At 38.1% G+C, this 23,906-nt stretch overlaps 1 protein-coding gene across 1 annotated transcript in view; it reads left to right on the forward strand.

The window, feature by feature from the left end:
- Positions 1–21,738, forward strand: part of RAB11FIP2 (RAB11 family interacting protein 2) — a 43,467-nt gene extending 21,729 nt beyond the window's left edge. The window contains exons 4-5 of the mRNA XM_027529515.1: positions 11,067–11,112; positions 17,358–21,738. Coding sequence (XP_027385316.1) covers positions 11,067–11,112; positions 17,358–17,585 — 274 coding nt within the window. The 3' untranslated portion in view covers positions 17,586–21,738. The remainder of the gene's footprint in view (positions 1–11,066; positions 11,113–17,357) is intronic.
- Positions 21,739–23,906: the final 2,168 nt, after the last annotated feature.

Genomic DNA, 23,906 nt, shown 5'->3' on the forward strand with positions numbered 1-23,906 from the left:
CCGTGTTCAGAAATTATTACATAACACTAATAAGAACAGTGCAGGGTAAATATCTAAGCTGTGGCTTAACCTTAAAGCTTGATGAGTTTTTCTAAACTCACATGACTGAGTTCAAATTAAATTGTTCAAAGCTATCAGAGTAAGAAGGATAACTGCTGCTTATGGAAAACTCCTCAAAGTTTTGAGTCTGCTTTGGGAAAAGGCTTCCCTGCCTTAGGAAATTCACACAGGTAGTAGTATATCCCTTCTAACCAAGTAAGTGGGTACTTGTCTTATAAATGTTATTTTCTTTTAAAAGTTCTTGTTGGGAAGAAGAGGCTAGAAAGTATTTTTACATGGAACAATAATTTTTTTTCTGGCAAAATTACACAATGTTAGAGTCCTAGAAAACCAGCTCTTAACTTGCCAAGACTTCTTAAGGCTGGGCTTTTCAGCCTAAGGTGTAGCATAGCCAGGAATCTCCCAGTCACCCTAGCAGCTCTGCTTCCAAGGAGGATACGTACACCGAGCCTGGGGTTTGTGTCACCCTGTGGAGAGGCCCCAGGAAGTCCAGTGGCCTCGTGTACCTCGTCTTGAAAGCTCTGCAGAGATGATGGTTTAAGGAAGCAGGTGCTTTCTGGCCACAACCCCTTGCAGGATGTTCTTGAACATTGGAGGCCATCCTGGTGACCAGAGGGTGCCAAGGCTTCTTTTCCAGAACTTGGGCTTCCTGGTGGCTCAGACGGTCAAGAATCTGCCTGCAATGCAGGAGACCCCAGGTTTGATCCCTGGAGAAGGAAATGGCAACCCACTCTAGTATTCTTGCTTGAGTAATCCCATAGACAGAGGATCCTGGTGGGCTACAGTCCATAGAGTTGAAGAGTCACACTGAGCAGCTAATACTTGGACTTTGTTTTTGGCTTTGTCGTGGGTGCAGAGCCAGCTTGTGGTACTTTTGGCCAGGGGCACTGTGCGCCAACTTGCTTTTGTCCCCTCTTTCATGGAAGAGTTACCGCTGCCTAGATTGTCTTCAGCCTGTCAGGAAAAGGCTGATCAAGGCTGGGTTGGTCTTGATCACAGAGAGAGCCTGTGCTGGGTCTGGCCCTGTGAAGGGCCCTGGTGCCTTGTTCTCATCACTCCTGCCCAGTTTCACTGTTGGGCTTCCAGAGTAAACAGAACTTGCTTCCTACCCGTTCCCCATACCCTCAAAAAGACTCCAGTGAATATATGGCAGACAGTGGGCCACGGTCTACTCAGAGCAACAGGATAATCACAACACAATTTCCCAGACTGACAAGGTTCCTCAAAATTTAAGGAGAAAAGATTTTTTTGTGTTAAGACAAACATGATTATGGTGTGGAATAAAATGTAAAAATCTACCTGAATTTTTAAGTTAAATTTTAGATGTCAAGGCAATCTATGCTTGTTGTCACATTTATTCTCATGCATCAGGCAGAATACTAACGAGAACAGAGTTTGAGAAGCTTAGTTTTAAAGAAATGGCAAACTCTCAGAATTCATAGGGCTTGTGTTTGGAAATTCGTAAATTGATCGACTGTTTTTTTATTTTGTTGTCTGCTATTCAGTTTAACTACATTTTATTTATAACTAATTCTTTTTTCACCAGGAAAAAACCATAAGTTAAACTTGATCAAACATAATATTCTTGATGAAACATGCCTTAATTTCATGGATATCCTTCAGTCCTCAATGTTTTAGGACTTTGTTTATAACATAGAGATTTCTATACCATGATAGAGAAGCAGCTAGGTCTGAGTTTGCTGTCCATGATCTGTGGTGTCACTGACCACAATTTCTTAATTATCTTGCCTACGAGATCTCATAAAAGATACCCTGTGAGAATAATAATAAGTAAATTACTGTTAATCCCCACGGACATTTATGTGTTAGGTTCTGTTTTGCCATCCAGGTATCAGTGTGCATGCCCAGTCCCAGGAGAGAGAATGGAGTATTTTAATCTCTAGTAACATTAATTTGATTTGGTACTCACTTCCCCCAACTCCCCCTTCAAAAGAAAGGAAAAAAGCAGTATTGAGTTGCACCTTGACTCTTAAGCCCTATTTGCATGTGTAATAGACATAATTGAAATGTGCCGAAGGTTTTGTTTTTTAGTGGAATCTCTCTACCAGCACTTCATTTTTAAAGGCTTTTATAAAAGGAATTGTTAACATTCTTTGAACTCCTTTAACATTGAACCTCTATAAATTGTTTTCAGGATTTACCAGAGAATTTTCAATTTAATCTGTATTGTGATCAAATACCCAAAGTGGTAGACCTGGTTGGTAAACTGGCTAGTGGAATGGATTTTATTAGAAGTCACCAGTTTGAAACTTATTTCAATTCATATTGACAGTTTTAAGTATCAGAGTAATTATATCTTAAAAAGAATGAACCGCCCCCCGAGTAATACGCTCTCAGGTCTAGATCAAAGTGATCTTCATTATTGAGAAAACTGATTTCCTCTGCTCTTTGGGGACTTGATTATTTCCTGTTGAAGCCTTTATTGATCACCTATTTATTCAGTCAATTATTAGCTCAATTTTTATTAAGCACTGGCTATTAATTTATTCAACATACGTTTGTTAAGCATCTGCCATACCCTAGGTACTGTGTCAGATGTTTGGACTGAAAAGATTGAGATATTGTTCCCTTTCTTCAAGGAGCCTGTGGTAGAAAGGAATAGAGAGTTCAGGGATTAAGATAAATACCCAAAATGCAGACTTAAAAAACAATTGTTTATAGAGCAGTTTGAGATCACAGCAGAATTGAGCAGAAGGTACAGAGATTTCCCGTATCATCCTACAATCACACAGATACAGCTTCTTCCATTATGAACATTCCCCACTAGAGTGGTAAATGTTTGTTAAAGCTGAGGGACCTACATTGACACATCAGAACTATACAGTCTGTGGTTTACATTAGGGTTCATTCTTGGTGTGCTATATTCTGTGGCTTTTGACAAATGTGTAATGACATGCCTCCATCTTTATAGTATCATATGGAGTATTTCCACTGCTGTACAAATCTTCTGTGCTCTGCCTATTGACTGGTCCCTCCTCCCCGACCCCTGGAAACTACTGATCTTTTTACTCTTTCTATAGTTTTTGCCTTTTCCAGAAGGTCACATAGTCAGAATCGTACAGTCTGTGTAGACTTTTCAGCTTGGCTCCTTTCACCTAGTGACGTGCACTTAAGGTTCCTCCACGTTCTTTTCCTGACCTGAGAGCTTATCTGTTCATTTCTTAGCACTGGGTAGTATTCCACTGTCTGGACGTACCAGTTTATCCACGTAGCTACTGGAGGACATCTTGAGTGCCTCCAAGTTTTGGCAGTTAGGAATGAAGTTTCTGCAGGCATTTGCGTGCAGGCTTTTGTGTGGACGTGATTTTCGGCTCCTCTGGGTGGACACCGGGCGCAGGGGCTGGCCTGTGTGGTCAGTGCTCCCGCCGCCCCACACCTGCGTCCGCCTTAGTGCTGTTGCTGTGGCGGGTTTTGGCCTTTCCGGTAGGTGTGTGGTGGTATCTCGTTGTTTGCGTCTGTTTTTCCTCGGTAGCTTATGTTGGACATCTTTTTATGCCTAATGCCATCTGTATGTCTTCTTTGATGAGATCTCTTGGAATCTTTGGCCTGTTTTTAAATCGGATTATTATTGTTGACTTTTAAGAGTTCTTTGTATATTTTGATAACAGTCCTTTATATCAGATATCTTTTTCATATATCTTCCCGCAGTCTGTGACTTGAGTTTTCATTCTATTAACAGTTTTTTTTTTTTTGTACAGCAGAAGTTTTTAATTTTAATTAAGTTCAACTTGTAAATTTTTTCTTTCTTCATGGATCATGCCTTTAGTGTAATATCTGAAAAATGATTACCATACCCAAGATCATCTACATTTTCTTTGTGTTATCTTTTAGGAGTTTTGTAATTTTGTCCTTTACATTTGGGTCTGTGATTGATTTTGAGTTAATTTTTATGAAGGATGTAAGGTCTGTATCTAGGATCATACAATTTACATTGGATTTAGCACTTTGTCATTTAAAAAAATGTTCCATTTTAAATCTCTTTTAATCCTAATTTTTTGAAATAGGTAATGAAATTTTTGTTTCCTAATTAAGAATAAATTATATACGAAATGTAGAGCAATTTAATAGGTTGTACCTGGGTGCTGAGTGGTGGGCAGTAAGTTTGAAAAGATATAATTAAGCACAATAGGCTTTGAAAGCCAGGCTAAGAAATTTTGTTACTGTCCTGGAGGACGTGGGAGGCCAGTTCTTTGAAAGAAGGATGACGAGGTTAGACTTGAGCTTTAGAATATCCTACCCACGCCTGTTGCATAGCTAGATGGGATGGAAGGAGGGTGGTAGAGCCTGAGAGGAAGCTGTTACTGTGGTCCAGGCTGTTTTAGTGTAGGTTGTCATGTGGTCTCATGAGCAGAAGGGTAACCAACATTGGAAATGAGTAGCAAGGAAACAATGAGAGATCCACGTCCAGAAGCTGAGTGGGGAGAAGCTGGCTGCCTGCTGATGAGGCATGCAAGCTGAAGGCTGGAGTCAGGGGTGCCTCTGAGGCAAGACTTCACCTTTTTGTACCAGAAGAGGAAAGTCAGACAGAACTGATAGAAGAGTCAAGGTGATGATGGGCTAGGGACAACTTTGAGGCGCAAGTAATATACCCAGTCTGAGACTGAACAGACTTTTGTAAAGGAGGTATTGTTACAAAGGATACAGCAGTTGTGGTTGAAGATTAAAGATGCAGCCGTCATCAGTCCACATAGTGGTGGCAGCTGAAGTAGAGGGAAGATACGAAATCACCAAGGTAGAGTGGAAAAAGAAGTTTGAAAGCAGAACCTTTAGAAATAGCTAGTGTCTTCCACCTAGGGCAGAATGAGGAAGATGACAGGTAATCAGAAACATAGGAGAAAATTTAGGCCATCACAGATCACAGATCTTAGAAAGAGAGAATACTCTTCAAAGAGAACTGAGAGGTTAAAGAGAATGAGGCTGTTGCTGTAAATAAAAGTGATTTGTTGTTAACCTTCATAAAAGCGGTGGTGAGGATGTGTTTCAGGTTAGTTACAAAGGTGAGTCAGTGAAGTAACAAAGACGGCAGGAGGGGCTTGGGAGGAGTTAGAGATTGGCAAAATGAAAGTGAGGAAACATCTGAGGGATGATGGGCTAAGTATGCTCTGGTGAGAGGGGTGAGTAAATGCAGACGGATTAGGAAACACCTGGGATGTTGGGGGTCCACAGAGCGGGTCCGATAGGAGCAAGGGAGCGGGAGAATCCGAAGGTGCGATGATCAGATGGGATTTCGCCTATGAGATCTTACTGTGGGAGACTGTATTCCAGTGTGTGGATTCCTGTTCCTTGGGAAACATGTTTAAAGGAGTTCTGTTCATGAAAATGTGTTATATATTGGGAGGCGCCATAATAAAGTATAGTAGTAGTAGTCAAATCCCAGTCACTTCAGTTATACCATTTCAGAACTGCAGTTTGGTTTTCTTTCTTTTTTATTTTAAATTATTGAGTGAACAGTGTATGGCGTTTATTGTGTATTCTTACATCAGTTAAATTCCTAGCAGGAAACAGATGACACACTCAAAGTGAGTAATTGAAGAAAGTTGAATGAAGAGACCGCGTATGGAGGGCTGGCTGGGGTTGGGACACCAAGGAAGGCTATTGTAGCACTAGGGACCTGCCGTGTCTGGAAGGGACTGCCACACACAGTGTGAAGGGACAGCTGTGGCTGTTTGTACAGAAGCTACTGGCAGAGCTGTGGTGCCATGGGGCTGAGACCCCTTCTTTCTGTCCTCCAGTCTCTTGCAAGTATCTCCCAGTGGTCAAGCACAGCTGGAAACCAGTGGGCGAGGGGCCCAGGTGACGAACTTTCCAGCGATCAGCCATCTTGGGTGCAGAGATGGGCAGAATGGAGCGGGGGAGTTCAGAGGGGACAGACAAAGAAGTTCAGTACCTGTTAATTTGCAGCCTTTGTTCTGTCTGTAAGAATGTCTGGGTCTTGCACTTTTCTCAGTCATTCTGATTGGAAGAATGCTCAGGAATTGTGCTGGCTGCCTTGAGACCCGCCTCTCTCAGCTCCCAGTGGAACCCTGTGTGGGAGGTGCAGTTTGTGACTAAGAGCTCGGATGGTGACCTTTGGCTGTTTTTCTCTGAATCCTGACTCTGCCCCTTAGTAACCGTGTTACCTTGAGCATTGTTGTTACCTTGGCCGTGCCTGTTTCCTCTTCCGTAATGTTCAGGGATTAAGTGGGGTAGCGTGTAACGTGCTCTCCAAGGTACCTGGTATCATGGTTAAAGTCCAGTGATCCCAGTTGTGGCTTGACCAGTGCCATTACTTCCTGCCCTTGCTTCTCTGTAAAGGGCATACTTTACTTTTCCTCTTTTCACACTCATTAAAGGGTTTGTATTATAATTCTCAGTTTACACCCCTCCCCCAGAACTACATCTCTCCCGCAAATGAAGCTCCAGGTCTGCAGAGCCCCCTCTCTCAACTAAACAGGAAGATCAATATTAGGGTACCCTCCCTTGAAGAGAATTCTTGTCAGGGGTTCTGCAGTAAAGTGGTACTTACTTCCTGTACAGTGTCAGGAATTAAATGGCGTTTTTAAGAAAGTTACTCCTCTACTCCCCTTCCTCTCTTTGACCCTCCCTCCCAGACAAGCAGGACACCTCCTGAATTTTGCAGATAAGTTGAATTCACTTCTTAAATACAAAATGGGTCAAGTTGTAGGCTAAAATGGACTTAGCTTTGTAACTCCAGAGAAACACATCTTGGAAAGATGTATTGTGGAAGATGTAATAATACTTGTTTTTAAATGCCTTCAGAAGAGCTTCAAGTGTTGTTATATGACTTCTCCTTGAAAGATATAAAATTCTAGAGCCGGGATTTCCACAGTTTGTATTGTCTTACACTGACAAGGCAGCTAGTTAATCAGTTTTAATAGATCTTTGTTCTGTGGGTTTGGTTTTGTTTTGTTTTTGTCTTGATAAACTTTTTCACTGTTAACTGTATCTGCCCTTTCTTAGGTATTCTCACTCCAAAAGACAACAAAAGGAGTTTTAAAAAGAGAAAAGGAATGATAAAGAAAAAAACTCAGGTCACTGCCAAATGCCTTAGTGATTTCTGTAGTTTTATCACTTTATAAACGTTGGTTTGCTTTTCTGGCTTATCTGTGGGAAGCTAGTCCATAGCAGAAATTGAAGGACAGTTTTAAGTTTCACTAATTTACTTACTCCGTATTTATCCTAACTTCAAAGTAAATTTTTGTGACGTTATTGAAGAGACAGTAGTGATCCCTTGAAATATATTTGAGTACTGTGAATTAAAAATTCTTTAAAATTTGGGAATACCACAAGATAAAAAAATAAGCTTTTATTAAACTTAAAAACCTCAGAATGTTAACGTAAAGCATTTTATTAGTTTAAAACATTTTTTAAACTATGAATTTAAACACGTTTTTATCGGTCTAAAGGTACTTTAAAATCTCCTGCTGCCACCTTAATAGTCCTGATTTTGAAAAATAATTTTTTTTGAATTGTGAAGTTTAAATTTGTGTAAGACCTTTTCAGTATGAGCATGTCTGTTTATTTTAACACCTGATTTAAAAAACCTTTTCCTTAACCTGTCAACAACTCAGTTGAGCAGCCAGCCTATATTCCTCAGTGTCTTGTCTGACACGAGGATAGCAGTGCAAGGGGAAAGGTATCACAAATCGGCGCCACAAGTCGATAAATAGAGACATTTTATTTCTCCCCAGGCTAATTCAATCCAGTTCAGTTAACTCTTTTTCCCCTCTTAAGGACAGATCAAAAAAGGCAGCTGTGAATGACTGGGTTGGTCGTGTGTTTGACACGTCAGTTTGTGAATATAAAGCCGACCACAGGGGACAGGTTCTGCCTTTGGATTTCAGACAATGGCCAGTCCCAGAGCTTTGGCCTCAAGTCCCAGAGCTCTGGCCTCAGATGGCTGCCTGGGCCGCGAGTGTGGGCACGCTCAGGTTACACACAGGTACAATGGCGAAGACCAGGGCTCTCTGCACTCCACACCTCCTTCCCTTCCAGTTGTGACCATTCTTGACAATTCACAGACCATTTGCAGGTTGTCTCTGAGTTTCACTTTCATCCCATAGGCTAGTGCCATTGGATTGTACATACTATTAGCTTTGTGATTTTGGTAAAATTTTTGTCCTAAATGTCTTGTTCCTTTAAAACTTTTATTACAATAAGTATAATATGAGCATTTCTATTTCTTAGTCTAATAATGCATTCCTGAGACATGTAATGAGATTTATACAGCTGTAATACTGTTTATTCTTTAAGGATGTGATGGGATCGACGTATTCCGCCAGGCTCCTCTCTCCGTGGAATTCTCCAGGCAAGAATACTGGAGTGGGTTGCCATTCTTTTCTCCAGGGGATCTTCCCAACCCAGGGATCGAATCCTGGTCTCCTGCATTGTAGGCAGACTGTTTAACATCTGAGCCACCAGGGAAACCCCTATGAAACATCTAGTAGCATTTATGAAAGATGAAATTCGTCAGAAGTGACCTGCTGCTCTGTGGATCAGCTCCAGGGGCCTCATCCCCTACATGACTACCCTTCACGGGCTCCCTCCCATCCTGCTGCCTGTGTGCTGGTCTCCTTGGTGTCCTGCAGTAGCAGACAATACAGGGCCTCCCTGTGCTCTTTCTCTGGCTTGCCAAGCCTATCTTTCATGCAGTGTTAAGTCCTACTTTTTCCTGGACTTAGATGCTCCTTGGCTAATTTGCTGCACTAGAATGCCTCCTTCCTCTAGGGGGTCCAGGAATTTAACTCAGGAGTGCTCTCTTCCGCCTGCAGGGGCACATCTCCTGTGTGCTTACTCAAAACATTGTGTGTCTCATGCTTCAAGCCCTGTGTGTTCAGGGCTTCACCGGTGTAGCCGGTGCTCACTAAGTGGATCCATGAGCAGAAAACAGGGCTAGGCCTGTGTCACTTCCACCACTCACCTCCTGTACCACCTCCCAGAAGCTGCCTAACCTCTCTGTGACTCATTTCCTTCTTTTGAAAATGAAGATCATACCTACCTTAAGGGTTATGAAGATGAAATGAGTTAATTTTGGTTAAAGTGCTTATTATTAAACACAATGTCTGGCACAGTATAAGCGATATGTAAATATTCATTCAATAAATTAATTTACTGAACATGTGCTGTCTGCTAGCCACGGTGCTGAGTGTTTTACCTGGGATCATCTCATTTGATCTTCCCAAGAGTCCTACATGGGACTGTTGCATTCCTCCTGTTAGCATTCCCATTTTACAGATGAGGGAACCCAGACACACTCAAAGGCAAGTGTGTAAAGGGAAAAAGCAGGATTTGAGTTCACACCACCACCTCTCTGCCTGTAACCACTGTGGTGTGCTGTCAGCCCATCAGTTTGTCCTCCAGAGTATCACAGTCGAATGGAGAAAGCCACCGCAGAATGCGTTTCTTGACATATCAGAGAACAGCACACTGAGATAATGGGCAAGAAGAGAGAGTCCTGAGGTCCCTGATGTTGACCTCCTTGGCCCAGAAACCGGGGAGGATGGGAACCACATGTGTTATCAGCTGCTCCCGAGCCACTGTGGGCCTAGGGGTACACATGATGATGTATTTTGGATTTGTTTTTGTTTTCTTCTAAGCCACTTTTTTGTCAGACTTTTGAGGCTTTGCCGGTACAGGGACTCCAGTCTGGGACCACACAGAACACCATAAAGATAGTGAAGTACTGGGAATGAGAAAATGTGTCAGCCAAACTGGCCTGTAAATGGTGCATCGTTGGTATTTAAAACATGTCTCAATCTTCCCTACCATGTCACCAGGCTCTACTGAGATGCCAAATTTATCCACAGGAGTTCTAGGCAGAAGAGGTCAGCAACCAGTTCTGGTAGCTACTACCACAAACCTTTAGTCATAACAAATGAAACCTTGGATATATGAGAAACTCTCTCAAGGTGGTCATACATGCACACATGCCCTGTGGATTTACAGCTTGGGACATATACTTGTGAAAATAGATATTTTTCCGTGTGAAAATAGATATTTTTCTGTGCCCAGACTTTTCATGCATGCAGTCAAAAGTTTTCAAAGTGAGTTTCTTCAAAGGATTCCAGTTACTTGCACAGATAATGAAAAAATAAATAAATAAATATATATATATATATACTTTTTACAGTGAAGTCTTTTTGTGGGGGCTGTGGGGATTAAAAACGTTCCTAGGACATTAATGCTTTGTAGAGGTTCTGATGGCTAATAGTCATTAAGTGCTGGGTAAAAATTAAACTTGAATAGCAACGATGAAATATTTACTCAGCAGATGGCTTTGAAGTTTAGCTTCTTTTTGGTTGCAGTCCCCTTCCTAATGGACACGTGTTAAAGAGGAAAATGATTATAACATTCAGCTGTGATGTTTTCATCCTCTGCATGGAAGAAATCCATTTTGTTTTGGTCCATTTGGGTATTTAAATTTTGAAGACCAGCTACTTAGAAATCCATTAATGACAGAAATGGTTCACACAGCTCTGAATTCATTCTCTCCTTGATAGGAAAATGTTTAAAGGTTAATTTTTCTAACACCTATAGGAATAATTGTTTTAAAAGATGGCTTCAACTCTTTTCATTCTACATGCTTCCCACCCTAAATTTATTTAAGTCTCCTTAGTTTTATCTCAGAAGGCCTAAGGTATGTGCATGTGTATTAAATGAATAATAATATTACAAACTTTAATTTTATAAAGTAGCTGACTAGGTAAATTTGCTTATATTTAAACATGTTTAGAAACTACGTATTTAAAGATACAGTTCTTCAATTCTAGTATTAACTGAAGGGTTTTCCCTCAAAGTTTAAAAGTATAGTATGTTGCGTAAATCTTGTTTTTCTTTTACATCCTGGATTAAATGTCAGTCACCCAGGTGGTGTAGGAGTTTAGAAATTGTTGTTGCGGTGCTGGTTGAAATGTTCTGCTTTCATGTTTCCTCCCACATGGACTGTGATAAGCTTTTAACATTTATGCTTGTCTTTTATTGCTCAGTTTTCATGTGAATCCGACAAGTCATGAGGACCTCAGGAAGATTCCGGTAAGTTGTGTCGAGGGTTTAAGAATTACCAAAAACCAAGCCACACGCTGGCTGGCTGTCTGCGGCACATTCTTAAAAAGGCCTCCATCTCCGTGAATCCCTCCGTTACCTACAGATTATGGTTTAGCGTAATAATCTGCAGAGAAAGAAGAAACACAAAATATACCATAGGGTATGACTTAGGTATGATCTATGGAAGTATAAGCAAACAGTTTTAGTTAAAATTGAAGTTCATTTAGAATATACAGATTTTGTTTGCAGGCTCTTTAAATATGAATAAGAAAGCTATATGTCAAAGTCAGCATTATAATAGTTATGAAATAAGAGCATGTGGAGAAAACTAGCATTTTGTTGTTATTGTTGTGACTAAGATTGAAGGAAAAATAAAACTGCTTGTTAATATTTAACAATAGGGAAAGCTTCCTGGCAAGAGATCCATTTAACCAGGAAAGTGTGTTTGAAAGAACCTGTAGGACATTTACCTTCTAAGTCAGAATGAAACCAAATATGTTAACAGACTTGGTATCGACCTGCTAAATTAACTCGCATATTTTGCAAGGATTATTCAGATATTTTAAGTTCATTTCATTGTTATTTCAAGTTCAGTTTTCCATCTCTGTTCAGAGGTTCAGTAACATGTTCAGTCAATTCTAAATACTATATTAAACCTAGAGAATAAGTTACTTTCTAAAATATGGGCACATGTCTTGGTAGGAAACTACATTCTCACTGAGTAACTTTCTTATTCCAAGCGGCTGGTGGTTGCTGTTTGAACCATCTGTCCTTAACGTGTGTGATCCAGATGTATAATAAGAATTTTTCAAAGCAGTAACATATCACAATTTTCTGTGATGTGATAGGCCTAGAAGAAACCATAGTGTTGTGTAAACCACTCTAAACATAGTTGTCTTTAAAATGGTAGGAAACATTATAGAAGCAGAGGACTTTGTACTGTGTTTTCACTGTTTTATGTAAATGATTTGTACGTTTTGATGTTTCATAAATACTCAAGTCTTTATATTATGGCACTCTGGCAAGAAACGTCAGAATATATGAAGTCAGCCTTTGATCAGATAGTAAAATGAATTCTATCAGGCAGTTACTTAATCTCAAACAAAATGCAACATCAAAAAATCGATTGAATGTGCAGCTATTGTTTATTAAGTAACCTTAATTACAACTTCTGTGTGCTTGTAAATGTACTTTTCCAAATCTTGTAATTTATTGCTGCAAAAGCATCCTTAGAATTCTTTAAAGAAATAAAATGTGAAAATTGTTTTAGTTAAGGGATTTAAAGGTGATAAAAGAATCCTTGATGTGTGATTATTTTTCTCTGGAATACTAACTATTCTAAATGACAGTTAAAGGATTACTAGGTGTTGTTAATTTACTGCAAGATACAATTAAGAGGAGAAAGCTCATCCTCCTACTGATCGTTGTTGAAAAAAAGTATTTGAACAAGTTTTATGTTGAAGATTATAAGATGTTTGAAGTAATTTACATTAAGTTCTCCAATAATAGCCATGCACTAAGTTATATTTTTTCCCCCTTCTGGACGTAGTATTTTGTAATTAAGTTTGTATGTCTTACATGCTGGTGCCAACACCTGTCTGTGAAAGCGCAGTGTTTAAACAGGAGCAGTAGCCAGTTGAAAGGGCAGTGTGAGCTCTTTAAGGCCTAATTAAGAACTGAAAGGGAGATGAAGGGAGTAGGACAAAAGATGTGAAAGTAGCTGAGATGATATTCCCAGAGCAAAGTTCCTCATTAGAACAATAATGAGATGATCAGAGAATGCCAAGCCTTCATCTTATCTCTCTCTCTCTCCTCTAGTTGCTTCGGATGTCAGTTAGTACCCCACCAATATTTGGTTACCAGGACAACCTTTCTTTAAATCTTCAGTTATTTTGAGTCTTGATAATTTGCTTTTGTTGAAATTTAAATATTGTAAAAAATATACATTTCCTAGTTTAAGAGGCTAGACTATGAGTAAAGTAAAAATAGATCACTAGTAATTCTCAAAGTCGTTTGCACAACAGTTATTTAAAATTCCAGTTAAAAAGCTTCATGTAGTAATTCTTTTCTCTCACCCAATACCTATTTTCTTATATCTGCGTATGGAAATTTTTAACAGAGGTAAGGTAGTAATAAAAAAGATTGGTTATGAAAGAGGAATAGAGGAGAAAAATTTACATTAAATTTCAATATAAGAAGACATCTTAAAAACATATGTGCCATCTATATGGAGTGCTAGAGGAAAAATATTGAGTACTTAGGAGGCCTGTGTTAAGTTATTTGAGTCTTTACCAGTTTGGAGATTTCTCAATTTTAGCTTTTCCAAAAATAGTATTGAAGGTATCTTTTGAAAAAATAATTTATTTTTATATTTGCCTGAGAGTTCTTAAGCAAAATAATTTTTGAAACTAGAAAATATTTTTTATTTCCTATTGTATGCATTTATCTTTATTTTATTTGGAATTATATAAAAAACAGAAAGATAGTTGTATTTATTGAGTATATTTAGTCAATTAAGAATCTTATGCTTAAAATTAGGTTTACATGATTTTCAAATACAAGATAAATCTGGAGCTAGGCATAAAACTTTTTAATTATTTTATATTATTTTCCAGAACATAGTTTATAGTACATGTGTTTCTAAGATTTTTGTTTTTTTGGCATAGAAACTTGATAAAGAAATTTGGGGTAAAATTTTCACATAAAAGGACAAATGGAAAATTTATTGAAAAGCTCAGAAGTGTATTTCCAAGATGATTGTGAAGAGAAAAATAAGCCAGTTAGTGGATTTGTATATTTCAGATTATGGCTATAAAGTATTAAACAATATTGTGGGATAATAATTGATTATTTTGAGAGATTAAATTTTAGATTGACTTGCATCGTGGCATGATTTAAGCTACTTATGTCAAAATAAAAGAATTTGCTGATATTTTTAATCCCCATTTTAGAGAAATTTAGCTACATTCTCTGGTAGTGCTGGTATAGTGTTAAATATAACAATATAAATGATTTTCTAAGTGTATATTATCACTTAATTAATTTGGAGAAATCAGTTCATAAATGTATAATTTGATTAAGAGAGGCTCAATCTGACACTATTACTATGTTAAATTAAGAAAAAAAGTAAAATAATCAATTGATAATGAATCTCATTTAGTTTAATTTCATTAATCCCTGCAGTTCTCAGAACTGCTATTTTTCAGTAAATGTTGTATTAGAAAAATGAAATCACATTAGTTGGACATTATTTTTTTTTTTTAATGCAGTTCAGAAAAATCACTTTGTAGACCAGGAGATGTTAGAGTTGAAAGGGAACTTGGAGAACGTCTCATTTATGAGAGAAGGAAAAGTGAGACCTATGTGGGTTTCTGTCTCAAATTTGTACAGAATTACTTTGGTTAAAGTAAGAGAGTAGCTTATTTTCAATTAATGTTTTAAATATACTTACCTCTACAGTATTTCTTACCTTTTTTTTTTTTTCAGAAACATGCGTAGTGTAATAAATGTCAATAAGAATGTGTTTAGAAAATTATAACTTTTATATCTCTAGACTACTTATGACCAATTAGATAAACTTATAAATATGTGTGTGTACTTACTCTAACAAAAGGTTAATTGCTTTGAAAGAGAAGAAACTACAAAGTAAACCGGCATATCTCCAGAATTGTCCTTTAGTTGTAGTAAAACAATATTTTGAAATGTTTGGGGGACAAAAATAGTACAACTCATAAAGTTGTATCTGTACCAGTTTCTAATGGTAAAATACACTGTTTTTAATATGTTTAACAGAATTTAAACTTACTTCCTTTTAGCATCCTTTCTATTCTGTTAATCTAGTAGAGACTCTTACTAACTTGTGTCTGTACTATTAAGTGGGGACTTCTTAGGTGGCACAGTGTTATCCACCTGCCAATGCAGGGGACTCGAGTTTGATCCCTGGCTTGGGAAGATCCCCTGGGCTAGGAAAATGGCAACCCACTCCAGTATTCTTACCTGGAATATTCCATGGACAGAGAGCCTGGTGGGCTACAGTCCATGGGGTCACAAAGAATCAGACACAAGTGAGGATGCCTGTACCACATACTGTTAAATAACTTTGTAACTAATCATGGTCCCTCCAAATGGTCTTACCCACTGCTATACCATTTTGCTAGAATTTAGCTTTACTCATCTTTCCTCTCTTCCACAACCTTTAGTAGGCTCTGTTTCCCATAGCACTAAGTCTGGTAGCATTAGACATCCTTGATGGCCTGTTTGGAACCCACCATTTCAACCTCTGTCTGTCTCTGTGCCCTGCCCTGAACCTTCTTTCCCAGCCGTACTCTGCTGATCACCTTTATTGACCCCTGGGCCTTGAGCTTTGTTTCCTCCTTTGAACAAGCAGAGCCCACTGCTTGAGATTGCCATATGCATTTGTACCTTCCAGAATCTTTGAAGGTCTAGTGCAAGCTGTGTCTTCTCTAAAACACCTTAGGGATTTTGTGGCTTGGAGAAGTTTTCAGCCCAGAATATTTTTTTGCTTTTATCCTAGCTAGAGAAGGGAGTGTGCTTGGCCAACACAAACATACTGGCACCTGTGCTCTTGCTTATGCCTTTGGTGCAGCACACTCACAGGGCTGGGGGAGAAGGGGATGAAAAGTTACACTTTGACTTTACTGATGAAAACTCTTGGATGCATAGCAAATTAAAATAGAGCCTAAAAAATGAATACAAATTTAATTTCTATGACCACACACAAAAAAAAGACCTATCTATATTTATCGGTCCTGGTTCTCAGTCCTCTACTGAATAGATTAGATACTGTTAGTCCTTAAGAGCAAGGTCCATTTCCTCAGGATTTTAGTGTATTTTCTTTAAAGCCAAAAGGAAATGTTTGGAAAGAAAGTGATGAACACCAATTCCAGTCATTGAATGTAGTGATAGAAGTATATATAAAATGCCATAAAGATTGCTACTTTACATTTTGCATAATGAAAAATCTCAGTATTACACACTTTAAATAGATGATGATACAGTGCTTTTTGGATGAAATTCCTGAGAAATACTTTCTATTAATATTAGGATGCTTTATAATAAACATTAATCAGTGCCTTTTTGGCTTATGTTTTACCTTTGTGTTAAAAGAATTTTCACCAACAGAATAAGATTAAACAAAATAAGTGAAGTGGCAGACAGTGCAGATATACTAATCTTGTTAGCATGATAGGGGTGGAACTCTGAGTTTCCTGACAACCAGGGCAAAAAGGGAAATAAATTATACAGGTTTTAGTACTGGGAGGAGAAAAATAAACTAGTTTCTCAGAGGAGGAAAAGGTCTATTTGCCTATAAGTTAAAATAGTAGTTATCCCATGGAGCTTCTTGCAAGGGTTGCCCATGGATTTATTATTATATACTATTATTACATAATAATATCATTATATAATAGTATATAGTAGTTCTGAACACCAGCCACATTTCATAACCAATATCTGAAGCAGAGTTGATAATGCTGTTTCTTACAACCATCTTCAATAAAGAGGCAAAGGCATAGCATTAAACTCTAGTTGGGTGGAAGCAATTCCATGAGAACTAAGTGTCCAAAGGTCTAGTTTTCAATAGCCTCTTATATTTCCTACAGTTGGTTCCTACAGATCTTTTGGTTTCGTCTTCTTAAATTATATTTATTATAGAACATTTTATTTGTTAATCTAATCTTAAATTATATGGTCATTTATTAACACTAGGATATTTGTACACAGTGTAAAAAATGGTTTTAGAAGAATTTAGAGTTGTAATCAAGGCGTGGGTACATCTGCTCTAGTCCTTTCCTGAGAACTGGCTGCTAATAAGTCGCTTCGGTCGTGTTCGACTCTGTGCGACCCCATAGACGGCAGCGCACCAGGCTCCCCCGTCCCTGGGATTCTCCAGGCAAGAACACTGGAGTGGGTTGCCATTTCCTTCCCCAGTGTATGAAAGTGAAAAGTGAAAGTGAAGTTGCTCAGTCGTGTCTGACTCTTCGAGACCCCATGGACTGCAACCTACCAGGCTCCTCCGTCCATGGGATTTCCCAGTCAAGAGTCCTGGAGTGGGTACCATTGCCTTCTCCGGAGAACTGGCTAGACACGCTGTGAACTGTCACACGGGTTCTTGCCAAGGATAGGGACGAGGGTTTGAAAAAAGTTGAAGTTCAAAATAGTTCATCATCTGCCCCTGATACTCTATTGAAGTGACCGTCTTCATCCTGTTCTAGGAGAGCAACCCCTTTGACGCCACTGCAGGCTATCGAAGTCTGACCTACGAGGAGGTACTGCAGGAGCTGGTGAAACACAAGGAGCTCCTGAGGAGGAAGGACTCGCACATCCGGGAGCTGGAGGACTACATCGACAACCTCCTGGTCAGGGTGATGGAGGAGACGCCCAGTATTCTCAGAGTGCCCTACGAGCCGTCCAGGAAAGCTGGCAAATTCTCCAATACTTAACAAGCCAGTGGTACTGCATTTATAATCGGGGGCAGGGGCGGGAGGAGGGAAGGAGAAAGGAAGGAAGAAAGAGGACGAAAAATAGAAAAGCTTGGTACTGAAAAAGAGACCACGCTATCAGGTTTCATTATGTACTCTCCTTCATTGTGAAAAATGATTTCACCTGTAAATATTAGCAGGGACTATCAAGAGTGACCTTTGAAGTGAGCTCAATAATTTAAACCTTTAAAGTGAAAATGGGCCAGATTCTCGTGAATAAGCCGTTCCTTAGGATTCACTTAGGTGCTGGTGCTGGCCCACTAATCTCTCTTAGACCTAGAAGTATCTTCAGAAGTACATGACGTATTCCTCAGGAACAGGTTTCTCGTAAAGCAAAATTGAAACTGTGGTTGGTTTCTCAGAAGTCAATTTATAGACATTTAGCTGCAGGAGTACTGATCATTATAAACACTACTAAAAAAAAAGGTTTCATATTTTATATACACATATGTGTACATGAATATCTAGATGTTCATGTATCTTTGTATGTAAAATACGTGCATATACCTCATATATACGTGTGTTTTTAGAACATTTAAAAACAACTGGTTGCCTCTAAAATTATAGGATACCAATTAGGGTTTCTTAATCTGGAAATACATGTGTGCTCTGTCGATGCAAAACAAATCAGCATTGCTATTAATACTCTAAATGGTTTGTTATAGAGAAGCTGCTTCAAATCACTCTTGACTATATGAACCTTGGTTTCAAAATAAGCTGCTACTATATATTATTCTACCATCAGATCCTTTCTCTTTTTCCAAAGTAATGACCCAAAGTCCCTTTTTAAAGAATGATGTATTTTAGGAAACTTCATTAACTTCACAACAGCATGAGTTTTTTTAATTAGTTTTTTGTCTTAATATCTGAGCTTTGTTTAAGCCTTAAGCAGAAGATAAGCAAATGTGATTTGTTTTGTTGAGATTTTGAATGTCTTTAAAATACTATCAAAGGAAATATTAGGAAGTTGTATCTGAAGATAATTCGGGGGGGAGTAGGTGATCATTCTGATGCCTGATAACCCAGAGCAATGAGCAAATTCTAGGAATGATGAATTAGGCTTGGTTTCAAGTTACATAAATAATGGAACAGATGGTTGCATTTGGGTTCTGAACCACAGTAAGATTTACTAAAGGAGGGGTGAGTTCTTAGAACAGATCTTTACTAGGATGACAATTTATACTGTTCCACATACTTAAAACCCTTTAAAAATAAATCAGTTTCACAAAACTGTATGTCAACTTTTTTTAAAGTCTGCTCCCCCAAAATGTTGACCGCTTTCATGAATTTTCTTTATATATTTGTACAAAATTAGTCTTTAAAGTGAAAAACAGTGATATAAAAATTTTACTAATCATCTGCTGCTCATTTTTTAACTTTAAAAGTCTGAAATACATACTGTGTAATACTGAAATCTGTTTCTTCTAAAGGAAATTTACAATGAAAAGTTCACCTGTATACACGGAGACATGTATTCCCCAATCTTTTACCAAATACATTTTTGTCTAATATTTGTCTCTACTAAGACTTCATTGAGAGTTAAATAACAAAGCACATGTAATTGTTGCTCAGTTTTAATATTTTGAATCAGATAATACTTGGCCAGGTTTATATTCATAAGCTAAAATTCCTTATTATTTGTATTTTTCTGAATTGCTTTAGTTTTCCTATGAGAGCACAAATTTTGAAATTCTGAAAAAAAAAATCCCAAATGTTAATACAAAAAATAATTTTTAATAGGAAAAAGAGAAGGAAAAATAGCTCTTTCCAACTTTTTCCTTCACTTCTAAATTTCTGTAGTAAACCTCACGGTCTGGTGTAAAATTTTATTTTCTCATTTGAGGTCTTAGTAGTTCTTATTTTTTAACATGGTGCCATTTTTAGTTAACATTTGTTAAATGTTGCACAATTCTTAGTTTTAGTATAATTGAGGCTCTTCTTACACTTTTAAAAGTATTAGAATCCATGTGTTTTCAGTATTATGACATTATCTGCAGATATTTTAATATGCTTTGGCCAAATTTACTTTCTATAGAACGACCCACGATACCAATGTTGTACTGGGGATATGTTTTATGTAAACAAAGCTCATGAAAAAGTATGATTCAGGGACTACTATTTTTTTAATGAGGAAATTCATTTTTAAGGAGAGAATCTTGGCCTGTGTGAAAACTGTTAAGGATTAGACTTATCCTTGGTGAATGATTTGGCTATAACTGCAATATTTTTATCTTTTTTTCTGAGACAAGAACTGTATTGAAAACTGAATCTGCATTTATCACTGCCTGAAATATTCTTTTCTGATGTTTATGAACTTTCTTTCATTCATGACCTAGAGTCAGACTTACTCTGTATTTTCATAATCAATTCGTCAATATAATGAACTAAAAACGAAAAGTAAAAATGAGTTCCTGAGTAAACATGCCAGTGTTTCCTGTGTTTGTGAGTGGAAGTGCAAGTGGAGTAGTATTAATTTCTAGCATTGTAGAAAAAAGGCCAAAAGATCACATTGGTTAATTTTTCCAAACTGTAACTTTTAAGTATTAAAATGGTATGTTTTTTTAGTAACTTAGACATGGAAATAAAACATATATACTCATTAATGCACAGCACAATAGACTTATAGACAGAGATTACTTCTGCTTTTATGCTTAAAAAAGACATGCTCAAAAATATTCCACAAAAAAGAGGATTCTTTTTTTAATTGCAGTGTTTGTAATAGTCTCAAACCTGTCTTAAGCTAACACAGTTCTGTTAATGTAATTAAAAATGCCTCTGCTAATATTTTTTAAATAGTGTAGTTATACAACCAGCTCCCTTCCAAATTCTAAAGTTCAGCTTCAAAGTATTGAACATACACTCCTACCACTTAGGCTTCAAGTTCATTTATTGAATACCAGGGAGTAAATCTTAGAATTGTATATAAAATAATGTGTCCCCCATTCACAACTCAATTTTAAGTATTGCTTTTTGCTGCTGTATTCTGCATCGAGCCTAGTTCTGCCATCCTCCCATGAATGAATACACGTATTCATGTATATCCATAGATTATACATAACTATGTCTGTTGCTTTTAACAGCAAATGAAGATTTTGTTGTAATTTTCCAGCTGTGAAAATGTTGCCCTGTATTTAAAGGGGTTTCATGAATGGAAACCTAAAGTAAAACTCAGCTCGTTAGTCACAGACTTGCTTTCTTCTCATCCTTCACCAACTCCTCCACCCTCGTAAGAGTGCTTGTTCTTCAGCAAAGAGAGCTCAAAAAAAAAAAAAAGAAAAAAATTGCTGCCTTTAATATATCTATTAATTGTTACCCTCGAGCTTTTATTTTCTTCTGTAGCTTTTTAGAAAAAGCAGCCTACCCTGGATTTGCAAAACAAGGTGAAACTTTGTGATGTCTGTGTGCTCATATGTCTTATAGATACGGTTGGTGTCCCTCGCGTGTGTAAGTGAAATTTGAAGCATGCTCATTTCCTCGATCTCTTTGAAGTGAAAGGAGAAGGATCGCAGTGCTGCTGGCTCATGATTGTAGATGGAAGGGTCTGTCAGCCCACACCGAAAGCCCCCATTTTCACAGATTTATAACTTTAATAATCCAGATGCACTCATTGGAAGTATTTAATATGCAATAGGTAGCACCTTAACTAATTAATCTGCATATGAAGGGTTTTCTGATGTATTTAATAAGAAGTGTAGAAGCTCTTCAAGCATTAAACTAGAGTTGACATTTTATTTCATTTATTTTCCATGTCAAAAAATCCACTCTTATAATGGAACTGAAGTCTGTAACAAATGATACATTGGGCTTATAATCTTAACTCTTCTAGGTGGTTTGTATTTTGAGGTACAAAAAAATGCTGCAGATCTAGAAATGTATATATTTAGCAGGTATTTGAAAGATACTAGCATTATTTATAACTGAGGAGTATTACAATTACTAAGGAAAATGCTCTAATAACTTGTATACATTTTTGCAGGTACAAACTGAAAAGTATGTAAACATTACATAATGTGACAGTTGTGTAATTTATGTAATCTGATGCATGAATCAGAATTTTTATATAATATATATGATTACTGGTTTATTATAGTTGATTAAAAGTGTTTAATCTTGATCTGGTTGTCATAATTTCTTATTGTAGATAGAACAGCATGAATATGCATTTGTCCATGAGACCTCCTTGTCTTCTAAAAATGCAGTACTTGGATGTCTTATCATTTGATGTGTCGCAGCAAGGATTCTATAATACCTGCAGACTCGTTTCACTATGAAAATGGTTTTGGAAAGTCATTGAGAGAGTGGCTTATACCTCAGCGTGGACACTGTTCAGCAGCCCTTCATAGATAAATACATCATCCCCTCACAGGGACAGAACTTAACAATTTGGTGGAAAATTACATCTTGAGTGTTTGTATAGAATCTGAGACCTGTACGGAGTGCCTTCTCTTTATGCATTATCTCATTATTCTTCACAACAGCCTTCTAAGGTAAGGACTGTACAAGCTTTCAGAGGAAATCGAAGATGATTAACAATATCTACTTCTGGAACGCAACAGTAGACTACAGTTGGCCGTCCCGTAGCATTTCTCACCAGTTTTTAGTCTAGGTCCTGGTAAAGACCACTAACTCCTGCCCACTTCCAGCCTTCTCAGCCTGCAGTGCAGGTATACGACACCTGTCCATCCCAGGCAGCAGGAATGCCATCCAAGGGCAGCAGGAATCGAAGGGCGTGGGATGATGCTGGGTGTGGCAGTATGTTGAGTGGTTGTATTCTAGATGAGACGTGATCCACACGTCGTCGTTGTGAAGGTAAGGAATAGGGGGTTCTCTGCAGACAGAATACCTTCCTCACCCCTAGCTGTCCTCAGTTTTAGAGGTCCATTTAATATATCTCATCACCTCCTCTAGTATTTCTCCAGGTCATTCCCCTTTCTGCCTGTCCCTAGCACTCACATTTATTTTCCTTAGTCTTCTGAGACAGATATTTGGGGTAATTTGGGAGTAGAGAGTTGTTATTCTGTTGAAGTGGTTATTTTCCATGTAGGTTTGCTCTATTGCAGTGCCTCTCAGAAATGTTTTTGTTCAGCTTTTCAACTAATAAGCTTGTAGGATGCCCAGCATTCTACATTTCCCCCTAAATGATTTTACATGATAACACAGAAGTCATATTTTCACATTTTTATGATTGTACAAATGTTTACAAGCCACATTCTTATATACCTATAATTACATGAACTAGAAGTGCTTGATTCTGTTCTTATACCCCTAAAATTTTATTCTTGAAATTTCAAGGGTTTCATCATCTGTTAGACATACTAAAAAGTCACTAGGAAGCATGAAATCTAATTCTGTCTCAGAGGTATTCAGTGGTGTGTTGTTAAGTGTGAGATATGGTCCACTTTTTTAATAATAGAACCAAAGTTTGGAAATGATTAAAAAAAAACTGGAGGGGAGTAAAGATGGTCACTATTACAATGTCACATTCTCTCATGCTCTGGTGAATGACAGAAAAGTGCATGAGACAGAGATTATGGTTATTTACAGTTCCCAGCAAACTTTTTCATTTATACCACAACCTTGGTGCAGGGCTGGTAAACTGAAATGTTTATAGAGCCGGATAGATGTGGTGGAGGAGAAGGCAGGCCAGGGGCAGGAGAAGGGGGTGTTACTGGGAATAGTGGCGGTGTGGGAGAACTGAACTGCTCAGCCCCAGCTCATGGTGGCCAGACAGAAATGAACGTGAGGCCAGGGTTGCTAAACCTGATGGTCTCAGTGACTGACAATACACATTCTTATGTGAAATATGATGTCCAAATGTTAGTAACTGGTTCTTAAAAAAAACTGCAGGCCACTAGTACAGTCTCTTCGTAAGTGAATCTCTATTTTTTAATTAAGAAGTATTTCTAACTGCACCAGCACAAGTGAAATCTTAGTTCCCCTACCTGGAATTGAACTGGTGCCCCCTGCATTAGAAGCACAGAGTCTAAACCACTGGATCTCTGGGGAAGTCCAATGCATCCCTATTTCTGATGTACCACTATCATAATCATCAGAACAGTGCAGAGTGTACTTGTTTACTTCACGCACAGATGATCTTGTGTTTAATCAAAACCTGACTTGGCCAAGGGGCATGCGGGGCCCGTGTGATGTGCAACCACAGCTCAAGACTTGGGCGGGAGGCGGGAGGCGGGAGGCGGGAGGTAGCTTGCAGGGACTGTCAAGTTTCAGTTACGTAAGATGAGTCAGTTCTAGAGATCCACTGTGGAGCATGGTGCCTACAGT

Source organism: Bos indicus x Bos taurus, chromosome 26, assembly GCF_003369695.1.
Source record: "Bos indicus x Bos taurus breed Angus x Brahman F1 hybrid chromosome 26, Bos_hybrid_MaternalHap_v2.0, whole genome shotgun sequence".
Taxonomy (NCBI): domain Eukaryota; kingdom Metazoa; phylum Chordata; class Mammalia; order Artiodactyla; family Bovidae; genus Bos; species Bos indicus x Bos taurus.